This window comes from Lonchura striata, chromosome 3, assembly GCF_050655825.1.
Source record: "Lonchura striata isolate lonStrDom1 chromosome 3, ASM5065582v1, whole genome shotgun sequence".
Classification (NCBI taxonomy): domain Eukaryota; kingdom Metazoa; phylum Chordata; class Aves; order Passeriformes; family Estrildidae; genus Lonchura; species Lonchura striata.
Genome location: NC_140705.1, coordinates 68,438,947 through 68,462,594, shown reverse-complemented (window position 1 = coordinate 68,462,594; position 23,648 = coordinate 68,438,947). Strand labels below are relative to the sequence as shown.

Genomic DNA, 23,648 nt, shown 5'->3' with positions numbered 1-23,648 from the left:
TTCTGAATGGGAGAAACAGCAAAAATCTCTCTAGGTTAGGTGGCTCTTAGATTCAAGTGCACAAGAATATTTGCATGCCTATTTTGTATTTCCTGGAGGTAGTATTTCTGTGCAGAGCTTCCCTTGGCTTGTATTTTGCCCTGTGGTGGTACATGTTTTATAGTAACAGTGGCAACATGTTAAAAACTACTACAGGAAGACTCTCTTTATCCCTTGTGCTTAGGCTATTCTAGATGATGTTCTTGGTGTCCAAGCAAGTTACTGGGACAAGTGATCTTGTCTGTTTAAGCTGATTTGCACCACTGTCGTATTCAAGATTGCATAAAGAGGCAGAAAAATAAAGGAGAGTTTTTCTGCAGAAGGATGAATGTGAATTTAAATGGGGCCTTAAAAGTAGAAATGAATGATGAGTCCTAGGTCTGTAAGTTTGGGAAGCCAATGTTGGAAAATCTGCTTTTATTTGTGATGGTAGTTTTACTAAGGGAGTTAAATATTCTAGTGGCAAAAAAGAGGAACTTAATCTTTGCAGATTTATGGAATCTGTGTTCATTTGAAGTTTGAGATTAAAAATCATTTTCCATGATGTACATAACTGCAGACATTCTTAAGCACTTTTGTTCCTCCATGTCCACCTTACAGTGCATGGGTTATTTTTAGGCTGGAGTGGTTTTCTTGTTAAACTTTCTGGCTAGAGGTTGAAGAGCTCTGGGTATCATTTCAGTGATTCACATAAGGTGATTCCTGAGGTGAATAGATACTTCTGGAGATCATCTACTACAAGTCTCCTACTCAAATCAGGGGCCAGCCAAGGTCAGGTTACTCAGGGACATGTCCGGTCAGGTTTTTAATATAACTAAGAATTAATATAACTCTGTGTTGTCTCCAGACAACATTTTATTCCTTCTTTCATTCCCTTTTACAATGTAGACATATGAGGGGAATAAAGTTAGGAAACAAGAAGCCGTGAAGTTAGCTAATATTTGTTTAAAAATCAATGAAAGCTAGTTCTGTTTTCTGTTCCCATGAGTGAGGTCTTGTTTCAATGGCTTTATCTTTAAAAACTTGCTGATGAGCACTCAAAAGTATAGGAAGTTCACAAAGTCTGAGAGATGTCAGATTATGTCTAATAACTGAGTAAGAAAAAGAATTTATTTGCCTGAAGCGTGTTGCATAAGTGCTCTTCCACAAGCCTTCCTGGGGTGGGTGCTTGTGAACTTTCTTGCACTATGAAGCCCTTTTGGCCTCTGTGTTCCTAGCCAAGGAGAGTATGAGTGTGAGACAAAGAGGATACGTGGTAGTTTGGGGCAGTCTATGTGTGTGACAAGCAATAGTTTTGTAGGCTGACTGGTTGAAAACACGTCTGTGATATGGAGTAACATAACCTATTCCAGCAGAAACTGAATTAGTGCCAAATTAATTAGAATTTTAAAATTAAATGTAATGTTTGGGCCAGGAATCAATTCAAAATATGTTCCCAGAAGTAAATCCCTTAGGATTAGTCATGTCATCATTTTTATGAGCATAAAATTTGTCAAACTGCTCTCTCTTTTTTAAAAAAAAATATTTTGTTTAGATTTTCATTGAGGTGTGTACCTTTTGGGATGTAGACTTCTTGAGTGCCTATATGGCATCACAGGTGTTTGCAACGTGATTTGCATGTTTAAATAAACCTTTTGAATAGTTTAAAATTATTTTATGAGTCACTACTTGGAAATATCCTCGTTTTTCTGAATGTGATGTCCATAATTGTACTTATGTATGCAAGCTCCTATGGATGTCTTTTCTTTTCAGAATCATGCCCAAGGAGGAAAAAAAGTTGTACAGACTGATGAGTGGCGTGAAAGCTCTGTGGAGGAAAGGCTGGAATATGCTCTCATAAAGGTGAATCTGTGTGGAAAACTGTCCTACCCATCAGCCCTCAGAGCCATGAGCTCAGCTCAGACCTTAAGGGCCTTTAAAGGTTCTTCAGCTGCCATTTTTTTTACAAACTATTAGTTAACAATGAATAATAAAGGAAACTGATCTATTTAATTTCAATAACAGAGAAAACTGTAGAGGTTTGTCTTTAAGCTTCAGAAGCCGAAGTCTTTGACCCTTAATATTTTATTCCACTAGTGTTGGTAGAAACATACTGCTTTTGCTTCAGAACACACTCCTTTTACTTCCTAGGGCTTCAGTAGTACTGCACTGAGGGGCACCTGCACTGTGAAAGCATTCTTTGTGTGTTGGGTTTTTCTGGTGACATAGTTAAGAAAAATGAACAAATCGGTTAATACTGGGGACGTGCTGTGAGTAACTATCTGCCTAAGACTAGCAGTGTTTTGGTTCCTAAGAAAGACTTTTTTCAATACCTATTTGAGGTATTTTTAAAGATCATCAGTATCTACAATATCTATTTGTAGATATTGTACTTTCACAGTGGGCTTTTTCTGGGGAGAAGACAACTAAAGAAAAGTTGTATTTCTAGCAGGATAAAAGCTTCTCTTTTTTTTTTTTCCCTTCTCAGGGCATTGAGAAGTATGTCATTGCAGATACAGAAGAAGCAAGATTAAAACAAGAAAAATATCCTAGACCTCTAAATGTAATTGAAGGGCCTTTGATGAATGGCATGAAAATTGTTGGTGATCTTTTTGGTGCTGGAAAGATGTTTCTGCCTCAGGTAATGAGAAAATAATGTCATATATTTTCCTATTTTACAAAAACTGGCATTGTAAAATGTAACCAAAACATTCTATACTGGCTGTTTTCTCAGATAGGAATTGCAAAAATTCAGGTACTGCTGAGAAGCAGCCATTTTCTTATTTTACTTTGAAACTTGACTTTCGTTGTGTGTGATTATGTTTGTTGCTGTTCTTCCTGAGTGTTTTTGCTTTATTTGAAATGTAGTTTCATCTTAGCCCATGAAAAAGCACAAGAGGGGAGAAAAGCCCAAATAAAATTTGCTGTGTTTAGCACCTTCCAAGTCTGGGCCTGTCTGTAGCTTTTGGTTTTGGTGGGATTGGTCTGGGAGGCTGCATTTTGGAAGAAAGTGTGTGTAGAGCCTTAACCCAGTAAGGCCAGCAGCCTGCTGTCACAGAGATCTGAAAACTGCCACCTGGGGGCTGCAAATGAAGTTTCATTTATTGCCTGAATGAGGAAGCTAAAGAAAACTGAGGTTATTTCAATACCTTGTTGTTACTGTTTATTCTGACCCCACCTTTATCTGTTCAGGTGATAAAATCTGCTCGAGTTATGAAGAAAGCAGTTGGCCACCTTATTCCCTATATGGAAAAAGAAAGAGAGGAAAGGAGAGCCAAGCAAGGCAGCACAGAAGAAGAGGCAAGATACAGTCCTTTGTGCTATAGTTCTTTCATAGAATACTATGACAAATATAAGAATTATTTATTGCTATTTATACTTATTACACTGGCGAGTTGATGCAGTCACATGGAAACTGACAATCTCAGCATAATTGAAGTAGGTTTGAAATTCTTGAAGTGCAGATTTTGTGGAACACTGCTTGGTGTGTGCCTAAGCTCATAAAGTTTTCTGAACTATGCCAATGAGTCTTTGTAGGCCCTTTATGCCAATGTTATTAATTTCTTGTATTTTTACAGGCACTTAATTTTGGTGTTATTCATTCTAACTTTATGGCAGATTTTGCTACTTTTTTCTAATACTTCTGCCCTGGGTTAACTCTCTAATTCTTCTTTAAAATTTTTAATGACTCGTAATACTTTGCTTGAAATCTTCTTACAATGTATTTGCTGTGTATCTGTTGGGTGACTGTCCAACTGTTCTCTTTTAATTCAGACAGCAGTGCTGGTATTTGGCAACCTCTGTTTTGTTCTGATGCTGTTTGAAGTTGTTTAAAATTGCTGCCCCATTGATTCCTTAAGCAGTGGATTAGGATCTTCTGTGAACCCTCTGGCACTTAGTTCTCTGGCTAAAAAGAAGTGAAGTGGAATTTGAGAAGTTCTAAAAGATGTAGCAAACACTCTAAGCAAGTGATTTATATGTTCTGTGTGGTTGAGGAGAGCAGGAGAAAAAGGCAGGGCTTCTGTCATGCTGCTTTCTCTACCTTCTGCTGGACAAGGGATGTAGTTCCTTCCTTTTAAAAAGACATGCCACTGTATAGAGAATCAATGAGAGAGATAAAACAGCTGCATCTATTCCCAAAGTATGTTGGCTTGAAAGAAAAAGATTTGCAGACTCTGATAACTGATCTGTCTGATGTTACCCAGGCCACTGTACCTTCCAGGACAGTTTTAGTCACAGACTGCCAGGAAGTGCAAAGCGTTGATAGTTACATTAGAGGATAAATAGCTGTGGCTCTGGATCTCTATCAAAGATTAAAAAAAAAAAAGAAGGCCTTTGGATGTATGCCCAGAACTTGAGGACCTCCTTGCTTTAGACAATTGAAATAAGTGTGCCTTAAATAGGGTTTATTTAAAGTAATATGTGCTGTTGCCCATGTTGTTTGCTACCCAGCAAAGATTTTCCTTCTTATGTGAAAATCCAATTTTTTTTTTTTGTATCAATCACTACTTAAATCTTCAATAATTATTAGGTATGATTAGGTGTGATACCTAATGTGGGCCAGCATATTTTGTTCTTCTGTCAGTCCTTGATTAATCTCATTCCCCTTTTTTCTCTTGCATTCCAGCAGTATATTTTCAGCTGCAAAATTTTCTGTTGATGTACTGAGATGTCTGACTTCCAGACCACCATTTTGCTTTCTATATTCTCTGATTTTCTGTAAAACAGAAGCACTAGGAAGATATTAGATTTTAGTAAACGGCAACATTGGTGGAGATCCAGGGATTTTATTCAACAAATGTGTTAGGATCACAGGAAAATACTAATGTCACTCTTGGTAATATAACAAGATTTTTTAACCCATAATATTGCAACTACAAAAGCAATGTAGGTTCATGAAATAGAGAGCTACTCTATGTGTCCAGAAATAAAATATGCTCCATAGAAGGATTCTGTCATCCAGTTCTGCCATGTGTGAAGGAGATGAGATACTGTCTGGAAAAATATTTTGTAGTTTCACATAGAATATGCTCAGGTTTCCACTTTATTTAAATTCTGTGCAATTTATGTAGTTGCTTACTGGCATCTGATTGTACAGCAACTCAGACATAGTACTGTTACAGCCTGGAGCTGTTCCAAATGATGGCAGTGATTATACAACTAAAAAGGTATTGCCAAGCCCTGTTCTCCTGGTGGAGAACTGCTGTGGGAAGTTCCACTGTTGTGCTGCTGGCAGCACCCTTCGTTAGGCTGAATGCCATCTAGCCTTGGACCTGCTTGTGACAGAACAGCTTCCTTTCTTCAAGTTCTTCAGCCTGTTTGTTCAGCTTGGGTAGTCTGAAGTAGCCTGATCACTGCACTGAAAACTCTGTTGTTTGTGTTGCATAAAAATGAGCCTCTTCTGCTTTTTCTAAGAAATTCCTCTCATTTCTCTTCTGAGTTTGCTAATATCCCATTTTTCTCAGCATTGTAGCAAAAGATTGATCTTGATGCACAAACAGATGTATTATTATAAGTATTCCTACCCTTTTGTTCTGTGTATTTAATCTCTTTATTGGCAGGGTGTATATTTGAAGCCAAAGTACTTTAGGAGTTCAGTTATCACACTGCAAAAAATGCTATCCAGATCTCAAGTGGTTTTATCTGCTATTTTTTTTTTCTTTTTTACAAACACAGATTTTGGAATAGCATCCAGGCATTTTGTAAGAATAATTAATGTGCAAGTTTCTATTACCTAGATATTTTAAGATGGTTTTCAGTACTTACTGTATTATAAGTACTATGCTTTACAGTGCTATAATAGAAGTCTGTGTCATGGATTAGGATTGCACTGTCGAAGGATATGTTCAAACATACCAAGGCTTTTGAATAATTTAACTCTTGCTACTTCTTAAACTTCCAGGATCCTTACCAGGGTACAATAGTATTGGCAACTGTGAAGGGAGACGTACATGATATCGGCAAGAACATTGTGGGAGTTGTTCTGGGCTGCAACAACTTCAGGTAAAGAGACATCAGGTAGCTGGGAACACACCTGTAGAAGGGTCAGTAATTAGTACCTCTCTGTAGCTGCAGCTGTGGTGGTAACAGAGCTGGGTATTTCTTGGGAATTGTCCTTTGTTCCCCAAGTTGTGATTGGGAACACAGATCATAGCAGCTATTGCTAAATGGGGAGGCAAGAGAGAGTACTGTATTCTCCTTGAATACTGGTTTTCCTAACAAATTGACATCTGAGATGATTCTGTAGTTTGACATCACTTGGAATATAGATGAGAATATCAATTTTTTGTTTTATATCAGTTAATATAATAAGTTATGTTTTTATAATGTCTGAAGAAATCTGATATGACAGTTGCAGCAGGTAATACTATATATGGGTTGCATTGGGAAAAAGTAGTCTTGTAAGATTCAAATGAATCTCGTAGTGTGATTTTCACGTTGTTTGAACTATGAGGTTTTAAAAACTCGCTGAGGTATGTTTTCTTAAGTAAGAGGTGAGACTCCCATTCTGTTTCTGAAATTCAAAAGTTAGAACCATGGCCCTTCCATGGCCCTTGTATGTGCAGAAGGCTTGGCCACAGTTTTGGAATGAATGGTCATGTTTCCATAAGTGTTCTTTTCAAGGGTCTGTCAGATATTGTTGCAAAGCTGAATTGGTTTTGGAACTCTGTCTTACTATTCATTCCTTTAGTTTAGTTTTGAATTTGGGTTGTCATTTGCTTTAAAAAGAGCCTAAATTATCCCTTTATTTCAAAACACAGAAGTCAGTAGCAGTGCTGCATATATGCAATATATTCCATTTAATTTCCTCTTGAAGTTCTGTTGATTGGATTCAGGCTTTCTTGAGCTTTATTTAGACTTACTGAAAGGAAGCCATAGTGTTCTCTGTTACCATGAGTATGAGTGAGGCTGAATGAAATCATCAGGCTGGGGTGGTTTACTTGAGAAAATAAAAGCCTCGGCAATTCCTTGGGTTAATAGGGAAGTTCAATGTCATGTTTCATAAAATGTATGCTTTAATAAGGCAAACAAGCTTGAAGTGAATCATCTTATATTCCTGATGTAAGATATGATGTCCACAGAACATTTTTGTACTATCCAGATGCCTTCAGAAATGCTACTACTATGGGTAGCCTGGTAGGTGGCTCAGCACCACACAGCCATTCATTCATTTCCACCCAGCCAACCTCAATGAGATTGGAAAAGAGGAAGGGAAGAAAGAAAGCAAGAAAAATTGTGAGTGGAGGATAAAAGCAAGAAAAATGGTGGGTGGAGAGAAGTAATGACTGAAGGCCAAGTGGAAGAAGAGAAAAAGAAAAAAAGCAAGTGATGCAAAGGCAATCCCCTTGTCGCCTCCTATGGACAGATGGGTGCCTAGCCAGTTCTGAGCAAAATATGGCTAACCTCTGCTTAGCCCCTTACTCTCCCTTTTGATTGATGAGCTTGACTTCATGTGCCATGGATTATTTCTTTGGTTAGTTTGGGTCATCTGCCTAGTTGTGTCTACTCACAGTCTATTTCTTGTGGGGGTAGAGTAAGAAACAAAAAAGGCCTTAATGCTGTGAAAGCATTGCTCATCAATAGTTAAACTTTAATTTGCAGTACTGTTTTGGCCACAGATCTAAAACACAGCACCATACCAGCTGCTGTGAAGAAAACTAACTCATCTCAGCCAGAATTAGTACAACCACAAAAATGGATTTTAAAGAAAAAGCTCCTTTTACACTTAAATTTTCTCAACTATTATGCCATCTGGAAATCTTACTGGAAATATTTACCAGACCCACAGGTATTTCATATACAAAGATTCCCTAGTTTCCCATTTCGCAAATGGTCTTAAGAGAAACAAACAAAAATCTCAATTTTCATTTCAATTTTTAGGTCAGTTGTTTACAGCAAGAGGAATGTATTTGCCCTGCCCTGTAAAAGAAATTTTGATTTGCTGTTGATCTTGTGTCATCTCCTTTCTTTCCAGAGTTATTGATTTAGGAGTTATGACTCCATGTGATAAGATATTAAGAGCTGCTGTGGAGAACAAAGCAGGTATAGAGAGACTTCATTAGTACTTCTGAATTGTTTGATTTTTAAATCACATTTTTTATTGCTGCTCATTGCATTCCTATACTGTCTATAATTTGATCAGATTATCTTCAGAGAAATCAGAACTTCTACTTTAACCGTGTTACTTATTTAGCATTTGGCACTTCCGTGAAACTTAATCTGAGGAACTGAAACCCTGTATCAGAAGGACAACTCTGAGAGAGATGGTGTAGCATTTGTTTTACAGTTGGATAAATGGAGCATTGAAAAGGTCTAACTTCTTGTTGGGTCTTAAATGTGTAAAAGAACTTGGCATTTGGCCTGCCAGATCGGTGAGTGTGAAATCAGGAATGAATTGTTCCAATAAATAATGAAGTTCCTGAAACAACTTGCAGTTGCTTTGGAACAGTCTACTGCATCTTAGAAAAGATGAATTATGTGAAACATAGGTGGTGAAGTTTTAAAGCACTTGCTGTTTCTAAGAGCAGAACTTAAAATTATTTTATCTTATTTCCCTTCTCAGTGCTGACCTTCTGAGACTTGCTAATCAAAAGTGCTGTTTATTTACTGCTGAAACTAGAGCAGTAGGTGTTCAGCAACTGTGAAGACTGAGAAATATCTTAAACTGGGGATTTGCCATTGCTGTCATTCTTGGAAAGCTTTCACTTTCTAATTGGGTCAAACCTTTGTTTTAGACTAGTGACTATCCTGCTTTTCATCTCATTATTTTCTATCTGATGCATGAAGCTATCTGATGTATGAAATAAACTTTTCTGTACTAATTTCTGTGTCTTTCTAGAATTGATTGGTTAAAAGTTTTGTGCATGTGTGTTTGTAAATTTGCAATAGATATAATTGGTCTGTCTGGTCTCATCACCCCATCTTTGGATGAGATGATTTTTGTCGCCAAGGAAATGGAGAGATTGGCAATAAAGATTCCTTTGCTTATTGGAGGAGCAACTACTTCTAAGTAAGATATCTCAGTTGGGAAGATGGGCAGCTTGTATGCAAACAGTGTTAACTAGTGAAAAAAAAAATTTATGGCCATTTCTTTTCTCTTTCTCTCATTTTTCTGCAACCCACATACTGATATATTTATTCACCCTAAGATTGACTGTTTGACTTGTTCCAGAAGTCCTAGATTATTGAGGTAAAATCTAGTTAGTACATAACAAAAATGGACATCTTAAACATTTAATTTTTGCAAGTATTTATTACATGTGGAAGTACTGTGTTTTCTCTAAAAGTTTTTGCTCATATGCAAATAAATATAATTCTCTTCTTCTAAGGGGTTGAATGATCTATTTTGATTTACCAAAGCATTCTAAAAATGCAGGATTTTGAGACTAGAAGTGGCCATGTTGACATCAGGGAACTATTATCTTTAAGGAAGTTACTGTATTTTCCTGGATCATTGTTCAATGTGGTGATGACTGCATTGAGCCGCCAGTGCTGCTCAGGCAGGCTGGCAGGGGATAAAGCCCCGCTGCTTGCCTTGAAGTACTTATCATGTTGATTTTGATAGACTGAGCTGTTAAAATCTTGTTCTCTCAGATCTGTTCAAATGAATTAATACTGCTGCTGTGATTTCCTGAAGACCATGTTGACAGCTCAGTGACACCTACTATTAGCATTACTGCAGATGTGTTCTGGGCATGTATAACAGCTGTGGGTCACGCTTTGCTGACTGGTTTGTGTACAATATACTTGAGGAGGTGACAGCTCAGAAGACTGTAGAGGTCATATTTTGTCTAAGTAAAAGCTGTGAGCAGTGTTGCTTTCTTTATCAGAGCAGCATGTACTCTATGCTATATTTTTGGCTTTAGCAAATCATCTTATAATTTGGCAGACAGCGGAGAGTAGGATCACTACCTGCCTGTATTGTTCCTGCATTTATAATGCAAGGTTCACTGCATCCCTTTTCTCCTTTTCCATATGAGCATCTTCCTATTGCTTTGATACTGAGAGCAAACGTGGAGGATTTTTTCTTACAAAACAAAACAAAACAAAAAAACAACAACAAAAAAAATCAAACCAAAAACCCCCAACAATGTGGGAAGTAGAGGGGAAGGCTTTATTCTAAGTGGAGGTCTTGGGAGAGCCTTTTCAGTTCTCAGTTTTTTCACGCAGGGCATTGTGGCCTAGTAATTGACGTCAAATAACCAGCATCAAACAATTCTGCAGAATTTATTCACAGAGAGGAATGTAGCTAACAGAGAAGCTGTGCTAGTTTTATCCTTGAATATGGAAATTACTAAAGAATGTATGTATACTTTTGAGTACAAAAATTGATTGTTCATGTGAATTATGTATAAATATATATTTGTACGTATGCCCAGATACAATGCAGTGTCTATAAAATATATGTCCAGTAAAGGTACTCTTTATGGAAGACTGGATTCATGATATATATTTAACGTTACTTTCCTAGTCTCAAAATTTAACCTCCCATGTGCATTCTTAAAGGTTGTGTATATGTCAGAGGTTGCTAATGAAGAACCATCTGCAGTTTTTTCAGTGTAATAAATAGGCATTCTTATTTGGAATAAGGAGATAATGAGTACTTGGAAGAGTGTATAGTAAGGTTAGTTTGAAAGAGAGAGAGAGGGAGGCTGGATTTAGTCTCCAAAATCCACACAATAAGAGTTTCTTCATAATTTACAGTAATGATGATTCTTCATTCGTATTATGCTACTTTGGTAAATTCAGGTGCTAAGAAATAATGGTGACATTCTCATTGCCCTAAAATTTACTTTAAAAAATACAAAAGTTTGCACATAATGATTGATGCAGTGCCATTTTAGGACCATGTCTTTTTTTGTTTCCTTTGTCTGTTCCTATCAAAACAGCAGGAGATACCTTTTAGTAAAAATTAGAGCTGCCAAGATCAAAAATGTGTCTCCTAGAAGCAGATTCAGGGGATACTGGACAGTTGTTTACACAACTGTGTTGCACAGTCATGGGTAAACCTCCATGTCCAAGTTCTTTAAATGTTAGACAGAACCTGAAGAAACTAGGGAAGATTGCTTCCTGGGCTCTGATTTAAGGTTAATTTTAGAAGTGTTGTTTGACATTAGCATATAAGAAAAGAAATTATAAGTTCCTACACTTGCTTGCAGAGTTTTGGTAGGACTCTGAGCAGAGCTCTTTCTTGCATCACTAGAAACTGTTAGCAGTGTTGCTTTCTTTAGCAGAGTGACACATACTGTAGCAGACAGATTAGAATCTATATTTTGTGGCTTCAGCAAGTAATCTCATAATTTGACAGACTGTGAAGAGAAGGGTCTGTCCTCATTGCACCTGTAAAGTTCACTGCATTTTCAAGGTGTACGTTTGTAATATTTATTGACCACTGGCAGAATTTATTTGTCAGGTGTATAGAGGATTTTTGCCTCTGATTTTGAGAAATGGAATAATCATCACTGAATTAGGTTAATGCTAATCCACAGACCCAATAATTAGCATATGGGAGGAAAAATTTTAGAAGAGCAAAAAGGATTAAAGAAATTTTTAGTTCTTTGTAGGCTTAGTTTGGAATATTCTTACTGATTTCTGAGATTCAAAACTAATGAGTTGCTGATTTTCATTCAGCTGGTAAGACATTGAAGGAATGTGAGGTGGAACATTATTTATGAAATGTTCTGATACTCTTTGAAGAAAAGTGTTCATATACCTGTTAATAAAATCTGTGTTTAATTATTCATGGATAGCAGATGGATGAATGAATTTCTTCTTTTGAAGTTCTAGTCTATGCATTAAGTCAGGATTTATTTCACTGGAGAATTTGTCTGCTTTTTTTGTTGGTGGGTTGCTTGGGTGGTTTTTTTGTTGTTTTTGTTTTGTTGTTTTTTGCTTTAGTTGTGAAATGCTCACTCTTTTTCTTTCTCATTGAAGAACACACACAGCTGTTAAAATTGCCCCAAGATATAGCGCACCTGTAGTTCATGTCCTGGATGCATCCAAGAGTGTTGTGGTTGTAAGTTCTAAATTATAGTTTCTTGTCCATGCAAAGATATGTGCCTGTTTTTCTGTTGCCTTTTCATCCTTTCCTCTAAGGCTTAATGTTGTGGCAAAAAAATTAAAAGGGGCACATAAGAAACAAGTTTCTAAATTATACTTGTTTCAGCTGTTTTGTGCTGCCACATGGTTCTCAAGTGACTTGTGACAGTTATTGTCACTGAGCACTGTTATTTTAATGTCCATTATTCTAGTGAGGGTGGCATTCACTGAGTCCTTGACTGTAGTTTTGTAGTGGAAGACTGATGGAATTCCATGTGTACTGCTATTCTGACTAATTTTGATATATTTCTGAACTTAGTTAGATAGCAACATTTGTACTGAGAAACATATGGCTGGATTTTTTTGGGATGGATTCTCTTTCAGAGAAATGGGTAATCTTAGCTGGCAAATATGTGGTCGTAAAGAGTAGGCCAAGCTGTGTGTTGCTTCTGTGACTATTCAGTCTCTGAAATTTTGGAGAATTCTCCTCCCAGGTCTTTCCAGAGCTGGGCTTGGCTCTGCTGATGTTACCTGTGTAGTAGGGCAGAGATCTCAGTCATAATTGGAGTCTAAACATGGCTAGTTTGAATGTAGGTTGCAGATTATTGGTAAGGCTTAGTTTAGTGTTGCCAAGAGAGTCTGAAAGACAGGTTGTCTAGTTTGAAATTCGTACTCTGTCCTTACCACAGTGTGTTATACTGGGTACTTAGTGCTTTTTCCTTTCTGTTGTTTTCAGTGCTCTCAGCTCTTAGATGACAGTATAAAGGATGATTTCTTTGAAGAAATATTAGAAGAATATGAAGAAATTAGACAAGAACACTATGAGTCTCTCAAGGTACAAATGTAATTGATTATCTTCTTGTTTGAAGTGGTTGGCATTTGCTGTTCAGCTATTATGGATAACTTGCTGTTATTCTTGTTGCTCAGCTCCTTGTGAAGACCTTCAGGTATATTTGCAGTAAAATTGATTGAAAACATCCACAAGTGCTTATGAAACCAAATTTTCTAACCTATAAGGCCTTCTGCATGACTTAACACATGCTTGCCAAATTCTTGGTTGTCCTCAATGCCTAATCAGTGGTATCCAAGACCTCCAAGGAGCTGGCAGTCATGTCAATCAACATATGGGAGACCAGTGCTCTCCTGGAGCAGTAGTAGGATATGTGGAACTTCAGCTAAGGTAGTGAAAATGGTACTGGGAAGTTATGCTGGTACGGAGCCACACTCTATTGATAATTTTAAACCACTATGCTTTCCTAATGTCTTAGTCTTGTTTAGGTGAGTGATCAGAACAGTAGGAGAATATCTTTCTCTGCTTGTATTTTAGTGTATTTTGAAGTAATGAAGCAACTGTTGGTGTAGTTGAGAGGAACCAGGAATCTTGTAGGTCAGTTTCATTAACATTATATAGGCAAGAATAATGATGTGCTTGTGATGTAATCTTACATTACACATGGGAACTTGGAGTTGTTGAGACTGAAATTATCTGTTGTTAGATTTATCCTGAAGAGTATTTTGAGTAAAACTCTACCATGAAGTCCACACTTACAGTTTATGTGCCCGAAAGGTGGTGTGCTGAAATTAACCTTTATGTCAATATAGGAAAGAAGATACTTGTCTCTACAGCAAGCTAGAAGAAAAGGTTTCCAAAATAATTGGTTATCAGGCCATATACCAGGTCAGCTATATGTTGTTGTTTGTGATTGGTGTGCCTTTTATTTTATTTTGTGTGTTTATTTTAGATATATTTTTAATTAAATTATGATTTAAATTTCAGAATGCAGCTGTGTAACAGCATAAATAAATTGGTATTTGTCTCAACTGAGATTTTTTTTACCTTACTTTGAACATTGTTTCTGGTTTTTTACATCTCATTTAAAAATAAATTAATATTCAACAAGGATAACTGAAAAAAATCCCAAAACAATGAGTTACCCATCACAACATATAATCAAAGAAAACACTAATGACAGCTTTTGAAAATACTATCTGCCCGGCTCATTACATTGCACACTTTACTGTACCACATTTGGGGAATACATGCTGTAACATGGCATTTTTATCAAATTGCTCTGTACACTCTTTCCTACCCTTCCCCCATCAGATTTTGTACTGTTTTGGTTTTTTTTTAAATTATACTAGAAGTATAAATAGCATTTGAGTTGCATCCTGCAGTGCCATTAACACTGCTTTCTGTCATTTCATTTACAAGATTCAACCAGATGTTAATTTTCAATAACTTATCTTGATGTGCTGCAAGGTGTTGTACAGACAAAACAAGTGCAAAGCTTGTGGCTTTACACAGATAGATCCATCGTGCTTTTTCACTTGTGTGTGTGCATCTAAATGTGCAAAAGTTCTTAGAAATTACATAAACATTTACAGAAATATTCTGCAGTGTCACAGTACATGTTTGTCTATAGACAGGAATTGGTAAATGTGAAAGGCCCACAATGTGTGTTGGGGGTTGATAAGTTGTGTAGGTTTGTTTGGTCTTGTGTCTTGGCCAATATTCTGACCAATTAAATAAGTTCCAAGGTCCAGCAGCTAAAAGGTATTGATTTACATGGAAGAGCAAAAGGCCTTAATTTTTCCATTTCAACTTTATATGCCTTTTACGGTTTTGTGGGTTTTTTGTTACATTGTAACTGTGGAGTGTGGTATGACTTGGGAAAATATGAATATGAGAATTTTAGGACAGTTAGTTTGGAAGACATCATTTGCAGGGGTGAAGGCTGCTGAACATCAGTTATATACTGCAAATGTTAAAGCAAATTTAAATTATTTTCATCATGTCCAATTGTACTTCTGATTCCCACAGTTAAACCACAATTCATTGGCACAAAAGTCTTTGAAGACTATGACCTGAGGAGGCTGGTAGAGTACATTGACTGGAAGCCCTTCTTTGATGTCTGGCAACTTAGGGGAAAGTATCCCAACCGGAGTTTCCCTAAGATCTTTAATGATAAAACTGTAGGTGAGTACTGAAATTGCATTTACTTCATATAACTAATCCTAACAGGCCTAATGTGCTGCAGCAATATTCCAAATGTTTTGAAATATATTAGGAATAGTACAAATACATACAAAGAATGTCACTGAAATAATTTGTTCAAAGCAATGCTTAATGAACCAACTGTTGCCATGTGAGGCTGAAAAATAAGTGTGGAAAAATGTTCATTCCTCTTATTTAGCATTCACCTATCAAAGCACAGGGAGGTATTTTATTAACAGAAAATGGCAGCAGAGCACTTAATATATGTGTTCCTGTTGTGGGCAAACTCCTTTTGAAGCTATTCAGTAGGCTTTGAAATACATGATAAAAAGCAAGGGTGATGCTGACAGCAATGTTCTGGGTCTGCAGGTGCACACACTAGGTCCCTTGCTCATTTTATTCTGTGTTCTCTGCCTCTACTAGGTGGTGGCTGAAAGATTTTGTGCTTTGTTTGGGTTTTTGTATTCCCTAAGATATATGTTGTTACAGCCCTGTGGTCACACTGCAATCTTCCTATTTGCTATAGTTGACAGATCATTGCAGTCATTGAGCAATTATGTGGAAAATGAATCAAATCTCCAAACAGTTCTTAAACCTATTTAGCCAGTTATGAAAGCATGCCTTTTATAAAGCAATTACTTTTTTCCTTTTGTTTTTAATAGGTGAAGAAGCAAAGAGAGTTTATAATGATGCTCAAGATCTACTGAAAACATTGATTAATGAAAAGAAATTACAAGCCAGAGGTGTAGTTGGGTTCTGGCCAGCTCGAAGTGTTCAAGATGATATCCACTTGTATGCTGTAGAAGAGGCAGTGGGATCTTCAGAACCAATAGCAAAATTTTATGGATTGCGGCAACAGGTACAGTGACAGCACATTTGTTAAGTGACTTCTTTTCCTCTGAATTTCAGGAATGTAATAGAAGTGCCCTATTAAATCTGTAGAAAATTGTTGTAATCTCTCTGCAGCCGTTGTCTTGTCATTGCTTTCAATAATAACAAGATCCTGTTAGTGATGAGCTAGGTCTTTGTAGTACTGTAGTATTTGTAGTATTTTATATTGTAATAATTGTACAAAATGCTTTGTAGGTTTGACATCTTCAGATATGATGTGCATTTTCTGTCTCAATTTTACGATGTCCTAAAGCAGGGTGTTGCATAAATTAATCACATGAATCTTGTGTTCAAGATAAATTAGAACCTAATGAACCTTAGTTCTCTATTATCCCTGGATTCTACTTTAGATGAAGAATTCTGCTTGAATGTGTTAATGCTTAAACCCAGTTAGAATTTATGAAACCTGGAAAATAAAGCCCAATGGAGATAAGTTTTTCTGATAGCCTTTTTTTTTTGTAAAATTCCCTGTATGAAGGGGCTATTTAGAATTATTTGGCAGCTATTTTTGATGGAGAGAATCATACTTACTTAGATTACTTAGAATACTTACTTAGAGAGAATCATACTTAGATTTGCATACTTAGTTAGATTTGCATTTAATCTTGTAGATGGAATTTGCAAGATATTCTGCCTCTCCTTTTTCCTTATCTTCTGATTTGGCTTCTTAGTAGTTCACATATTCAGTCATCAAATGTGGGCAGAAAAAGAGTTTAACTACTTACATTTCTGGAATACAGTACTCTGTGAGCAGTCATGTGGCAGCATTGCAGAACTGTGCTAAGAAATACCTGGCTATTAAGTTTATCTGTTGCAGTTCCCTGAGATGGATCTAGTGTATCCTGACAGACCATGGCAGATGTTTGTATGAAATGCTCTCAACAAGCACACAGGCATGGATGTTTCAGACACTTATGGCCTAGTTAAACATTTTGATATCCCATGTAAATCATCTTTACTACTCTTTCTTTTCCTGGCTTTTTCCCAGGATTTTCCAAGGAAAAAAGCTGATTTAATGTTGTTCTTGTAATGTTTTTTATTATTGGAATACTGTTATATTCCTTAGCCTTTTTTACTTTGTATATCCCAATTACTCAGGCTTCTCTCAAAAGTTAAGGTCATGAAACACTGTGGATACTGTTCTTCTGGACTCCATGTATTTTAGCTCCATTTCTTGTAGCCTGGTGTATATAGTAACTCAGGAGAGTTTTCAGCAGAGCAAAGAAGAAGAGAATAATTTACTTCTGTTTCTTATGTAAAATGTTCCTTTCAGTACACAGAGATCTTTCCCTGACATTGACACTAATTAAGGATGTGATATAAATCTAAAAGTTAGAGATGCATGTAATATTTTTTTTAGATCTAATAATTGCAAATGAACCTTAAAATTAATATAAATTTCACCTGTGGGGGAAAAGGATATTTTGTTAGTTTTATGATACTTTCTGTAATTTTGCAGGTTAATAGACAATTTTTCTTTGTTTTACAGGGGTAGGAGTGTTTTATTTGCTTTTAAGATGCAGTTGGGAATGGGCGAAACACATTGCTAAAATATTGTCATAGGTTAAAAAAATTAATCTTCAGCTAAGTGATGGCCATCATTTGATGGCTATCTTTCCTCTGTAAGTTGAGAAGATTTACAAGAACTGTGGCACCTCTTAAATAGCAGGTCATTATATTCATTGCTTCCACAATGAATATAATATGATTCAAAATTTCTTTTTAGGTGCTCAGGCACTTGTTTCTGTTACCTTTCTTCCATTTTGGAAAAGGATCCAATGAGCTATTTCCCTGTTTCACAGAATCAATTAGGTTGGAAAAGACCTCTGAGATTGAGGCCAACCTATGATTGAACAACCCAAGTCAACTAGACTATGGCACTGAGTGCCATGTACAGTTGTTCCTCAAATGCCTCTGGGGACAGAGACTACACCAACCTCCTTGGACAGTCTATTCCAGTATCTGATCACACTTTCTGTGAAGAAATTCCTCCAAATGTCCAACCTAAATCTCCCCTAGCACAGATTAAGACTGTGACATCTTGTTCTGTCAGTTGTTACTCGGGAGAGGAGATCAGCTTGCACCTGGCTGCAGTGTCTATTCAGGTGGTTGTAGAGAGCAATAAGGTCTCCCCTGAGCCTCATTTTCCCCAGCTCCCTCAGCCACCTCTCATACGGATGAGTGCTCCAGAACTGTTACCAGCTTCACTGCCCTTCTCTGGACTTGCTCCAGCACCTCAGTGTTCTTCCTCAGTTGGGGATCCCAAAACTGAACACAGTATTCAAATGCAGCCTCACCAGTGGCAGGTACAGTGGAAGAATAACTTTCCTGGTCCTGCTGGTCTTACTCTTTCTGATGCAGGCCAGGGTGCCATTGACGTTCTTGGCCACCTGGGCACCCTGCTGATTCGTGTTCAGTTGGACATTGACCAGCACCTCTAGGTCCTTTTCCATTGGACCACTTCCCTTTGCATAAACCCTCTCAAACTTTGTTTAGGATTCAGCTTTCCAGTAGTGATACATGCATTTTGTTTGTGTGTGATTAGTAAAAAGTCTGCATCCTGGGCACTGTTTTGTCATAGTTTGTAACATAAGAAACTAGGAGTGTTTATAACCTCAACCATTCTACAGTGGGAGTTGCTGAAGAATTCTTCAGTTTGCACATCAGCCATCAGTTTTGTTAACAGATGTGGAATCTGTTAGGGGCAGAGATTAAATATTCCTTCTCTTCTCCAGTTGTTGGCATAAGAGTATTCCTTATTTTGTAATATGTTTTTGCAGTATAAGCTGTTAAATCTTAGTAGCTGTAAATAGAAGCAAAATGTGTGTTCAGTTTTACATCTCTCTTTGGTGTTCTGTTCTTCAGTGGTCCAAACACCCTCAGAGTAAGAGGTGGTTTTCTCCTAATTTAACTATAGGAAAACTACCAGGGCTCAAAGACTAGTTAGGCATTTCCCAGAAATGCCCTAGGCCCTTTAGTCTTAAAAATATTGGTCTTTAGCTTAATAGTGCACTAATGATGTATTTTAAAATGTCCTGATTTATTGCATTATTTTGTTACTTTAGGCTGAAAAGGACTCTGCCTGCACAGATCCATATTACTGCCTCTCTGACTTCATAGCACCGCTGGATTCTGGCATTTGTGACTACTTAGGCCTGTTTGCAGTGGCCTGCTTTGGTGTAGATGAGTTATGCAGTGAATTTAGGAAACAGGAGGATGAATACAACATCATAATGGTGAAGGCTCTCGGTGATCGGTTGGCAGAGGTATGAGGTTTTATCATGCAAAGTTTCCTTGCAACTTTCAGCAGACTTAGAGCCACTTCAGTACAATGCAAATGGAGCTTGCTCTAGCTAGGGATCTCAAGCTATAGCAGTTTTAGAAATTATTATTATTGTTTTTGTTACTGTTATCTGGAGATATTTACTGAAGTGGAAATTCTTCCTGAATGGCAACTGGTGCTGGTAAAATCACATAGGCTGCAGGAGCAGTTCAGAAAATCTGTTGCCCACTTTGAGCTAGAGGAAGAGTCCTCTGCTAAAGGGAGAGCAGCACAGGCTTGTATCTGATTGTAGCATGGAGGCAAGAATGATGTGGCCTTCCATAGCTAGGCCTGGGTGAGACACCCAGATAGTCAAGACCTAATGACCTCAGTGCTATAATGAAGTTGTCACTACCATAGGTTAATGAATTTTATCTTTTGGGTTACTTGTCCACATCTTTACCTCTTTAAAGCAGGACAATCAAAAAAGTACATCTACCAATAAGAGAAGTGACTAAAATACTTGAATTATCAAAATAAGTGTTTCATGTGAAGCTTAATTATTTCGAATGTTACACCTGTGTTAAGAACTGTCTTAGAAATGAAAATGGTAATGCAAGAAAGCATCTGTCATTGTTCATCTTAATCAACCAGCTATTGCATCAGTCTGTACAAAGTAAAACATAAGAAAAATTTTTCATTCTATTCCAAGGCATTTGCTGAGGAGCTTCATGAAAGAGTTCGAAGGGAATTCTGGGCTTACAGTAGTAGTGAGGAGCTGGATCTCTCTGGCCTCCGCAAAATTAAATATGAGGGAATTCGCCCTGCTCCTGGATATCCCAGCCAGCCTGACCATACAGAAAAACTGACAATGTGGAAACTTGCAAATATTGAGGAAACAACAGGTAACTCTGCTTTGCTAAGATTCTTAAACTGCTTTTTATGTGAAATTAAAATTCCAAAGAATTTTGGAAAAAACAAAAGAAAATATTTGCTGTTGCAGAATTACATAAAATACTAAACTGAAGTGCTTCTGGGAATTGCTGTCTTCCCCTTTTTATCACCATTTTTGTTTTGCCTCATTCAAGGAAGAATTTGCAAAACATTGCCAATGCTTTTGGTGGAGGAGTTGTGTCCCTAATTAGCAGATTGCATGCAAACAGGGTTCTGCTGCACAGAAAAAAAATTCTGGCATCCTTATGGTAGTAAGAAGACATTCCAGATAGAAAGAGAAAAAAAGTCAATTTAGCAGTGTATTTACTGGTCCACAGGAACCTTGAGATGGTAATTCTTAAAAAGAGATTAATTACATTTGTTTTCCTCTTATATTTTGCATGTCAGGTGTTTCACTGGTACTTCTACAATTCCAAAAATAACTTCCAGTGCTTCAAAACCACATTTGTGAAAATGTCCAAGTTTTTTTCTTTCAAACTATAGAGTTACTCTACAGTAATTGTAATGAAAGTCTGTGGTATATTTAAAACTCTGAGGTTTTCTTAATGGTTAACAAGTGGAAAAAGGGTTTGGTTTTAGCTCATCTGAAAGCTGTTGGGGTTTTTTTTGAGTTTGCTTGAAGCTGCCCAACATAAAAAAATATTCTGAATTTGTGCTTATTCTTAATGCAAAGAATAATAAAATCCTCATCCTCTTTTCCAGGAATTGGTCTAACAGAATCACTGGCAATGATACCTGCTTCTGCAGTTTCTGGCCTCTACTTTTCCAGTCCCAATTCCAAATATTTTGCTGTTGGCAAGATATGTAGAGATCAGGTAACTAACATCATCAATTGTAGTAGTGTTAGAGCATTCAAAATCATTTTATGAGCAGATGTCTTAAAAATTTTGCAAATATTTAAAGCTGGAGTTTCAAAATCTTCATCATATTTTGTGGTCCCTTTGCAGGTTGAAGATTATGCACTGAGAAAAAGTTTGTCTGTGGCGGAGGTGGAGAAGTGGCTGGAACCCATTTTGGGATATGATACTGAACAACTGTGATATTTGTGGGTGAACTTCCCCTTTTGATGGTCTGTTTGCCAGAAGGAACAAGAAGATTCTTGCCACTGAAAACAGCTTTCTTCCATCCACCTCAATAGCTTGTCTAATGGTCTTAAATTTTTAATCAAGGAGTTTAATATTTCAAATCACGTCTGCCTGGTGCCCTTGGCTTGGGACCATGAATGTATTTAGTTTCTCAGTCACAGCAGCATACTTTTATTTATTTTTATGTTTTCAAAAAGACTTTAGCAGAGAAGCTAGGTATAGGGTGAGATGGGGAAACTGCAAAGCTTTCCTTTTTCTCTGGAAGGTTTTGAAACCAGGGGCAATAATTTCTCTCCCATGGCTGTGGATATGCACAGAACAGAATTTGACTTCTGTTATTTTAGTGTGTTTTAGCAAGTCCAGGGACAGAAATATGATGTGATTCTTCTGCAAAGTCACAAAACGTTTTATACTGAGTGATCAGGAACAATTGAAGTACAACAGATCTCTTTTTTAAAAATCGTCTGCTCAGTGTTTAGTCTTGTGCTTGGAAACACACTTTGTTCTCAATGGTAGAACTGTCAGAATAATGCAGTGTTCTGGAGTAGTATCAGAGATCTGTACTGGGACATGGCATGACAGAGCCCATGGAGTTGTCTGCTTCATGCTTCCTCTTCCTTTCAGCAAGTCACAATCTTTCTATTCTTTATAAAGTGTACTGGCACTTCCTACCTTACAGTTAATGTTGTCAAGCTTAATTCATACATAAACAATCATTTGTACATGAAAATTATGAGACCAGCATATTTGCTACTATAGACAGACAGAAGGCTTGGAGCTAACTTTTGCAAAATTTTAACCTTCTAGAAAACTGGATTCTAAAAGCAAATAGTACTGTCATATGTAACAGTTAATATTGTAGACTGGTCTTCGGATTTAACTGAGTGTGCTAATTGTTCAGCTTTCAATAATTTCTGAAAAGTGTCTCAAGTATTATTTAAATGCTAATTTGTAAAATATTATGACAGAACCCACTCATTTTTTGGTCTCTAATTGTAAACAAGACCAATACTGTAAGGAAGATGTTATTTTAATAGTTTATTGTAATCTGTTATTAGCTACATAATTTTTGTAATATCTTCATCTGACTTTATGCTGAAAGAATCGTCTTGTATCAGCAGTTTAATAAAGATGGTGTTATCCTATTAGAATCCTTTAAATGGCAACAATAAAATGTGTACATTAATCTCAACAGATAATGCCAAAATTAATATGTGCTTGTACCATGAACCTGAAATTATAGAAGCTGCTATGGGGTTTTTTAAGTAATTGTATAAGTGTGTTCTTAACTGAATATTTTAGAATGGCTCATCCTTTAATGACTTACAGAAATAATTTCTAAATGGATCTCCCCTCCTCCTGCCTCCCTCCATGTCAAGAGACTTGTGACATATCCTTGCTGAGCAGCTGATTTTGTAGTGGGAATGGTTTCTCAGTACAACACTCATTTTGACTGCCAAAAATAAAGTAAAATGTCCTTAATATAAAAGATTATTTGTTCCTGAAATATGCAGCATATGAAAATTGAAATCCTCTCTGCTTTGTTTTTGGTAATTTCACTTCTGCTGATCAATTTAATGTTTGGAATCTTTCCTCTCCAGCACTCTTCCATATTTTTACATTTGGAAGCAGAGTGCCTTATTAGTCTGAAAATTTGATTGTGTAAATGGAGTCAAAGTTTTACTTGCTTAGCTTGGTTGGTTTATTGAATTATTTTCCTGAAATCAGTGGCAGCCAGTTCAGTGAGTACAGCTAACAGCAGGAGGTCCCTGCTGTCTGACAGTGGTGGTGTTACCTGGTGTACAAACAGAGTTTCAAATGGTGTGCAGTTGCTTTAACCTTTCATGCGTGGCATCACACACTGAGAAAATCTTCATGTTTGCCTGCAAAACTAATCATTGGGAGAATGTGTTTGGAATAATTACTCCTTGTTATTATGCAAATGTATTAAATGCAAATCAAGAACAATTCCTTTAAAGCTTTGTTATTTTAAATTGTCATTTGACATTTTGGATAAGAAATTTTCATTCTTGTCTCCAAACCTAAGATAAATTGTGAAGCAAAAGAGTCTCATAATTGTACCAGGTAAGGCTGTTTTACTTGAAAGACTGACAAGTTTATAATGCATAAAATATTTTTTTGCAGTGCTTTTCTAAATACTACTAACAAAGGTTCTGGTTGTAAGAGATGATGGAAAATTTAGGATGTGTTGTATATGACTCTGGTTTAGTTCTTGTGAGTAACTGACTGGATACTGATTTTTTTTTCTTGTAAGTCAGGCCAGCAGCCTGGAGATTAAGTTTTGAGGCATATATATTTTATGATTGTCAGTAGGGAATACTACCCTTAAACCTGCTCCTTCATTACCAGGTTTTCAGTGCTGCTGTTACTCCTGGGAAGAATC

At 36.8% G+C, this 23,648-nt stretch overlaps 1 protein-coding gene across 7 annotated transcripts in view; it reads left to right on the top strand.

The window, feature by feature from the left end:
• MTR (5-methyltetrahydrofolate-homocysteine methyltransferase) overlaps nucleotides 1-23,432 on the top strand; it is a 51,147-nt gene extending 27,715 nt beyond the window's left edge. For 6 of the 7 annotated variants that reach the window (XM_021527074.4, XM_021527073.4, XM_085576776.1 and 3 more), the window contains 15 exons: nucleotides 1,792-1,881; nucleotides 2,507-2,659; nucleotides 3,211-3,318; nucleotides 5,921-6,021; nucleotides 7,994-8,061; nucleotides 8,908-9,028; nucleotides 11,953-12,034; nucleotides 12,794-12,892; nucleotides 13,660-13,735; nucleotides 14,879-15,034; nucleotides 15,715-15,911; nucleotides 19,009-19,209; nucleotides 19,918-20,110; nucleotides 20,862-20,974; nucleotides 21,107-23,432. In XM_021527074.4, coding sequence (XP_021382749.1) covers nucleotides 1,792-1,881; nucleotides 2,507-2,659; nucleotides 3,211-3,318; nucleotides 5,921-6,021; nucleotides 7,994-8,061; nucleotides 8,908-9,028; nucleotides 11,953-12,034; nucleotides 12,794-12,892; nucleotides 13,660-13,735; nucleotides 14,879-15,034; nucleotides 15,715-15,911; nucleotides 19,009-19,209; nucleotides 19,918-20,110; nucleotides 20,862-20,974; nucleotides 21,107-21,199 — 1,851 coding nt within the window. In that variant the 3' untranslated portion in view covers nucleotides 21,200-23,432. The remainder of the gene's footprint in view (nucleotides 1-1,791; nucleotides 1,882-2,506; nucleotides 2,660-3,210; nucleotides 3,319-5,920; nucleotides 6,022-7,993; nucleotides 8,062-8,907; nucleotides 9,029-11,952; nucleotides 12,035-12,793; nucleotides 12,893-13,659; nucleotides 13,736-14,878; nucleotides 15,035-15,714; nucleotides 15,912-19,008; nucleotides 19,210-19,917; nucleotides 20,111-20,861; nucleotides 20,975-21,106) is intronic. The other variant, XM_085576773.1, reaches the window with a different exon arrangement.
• The last annotated feature ends 216 nt before the right edge of the window (nucleotides 23,433-23,648 follow it).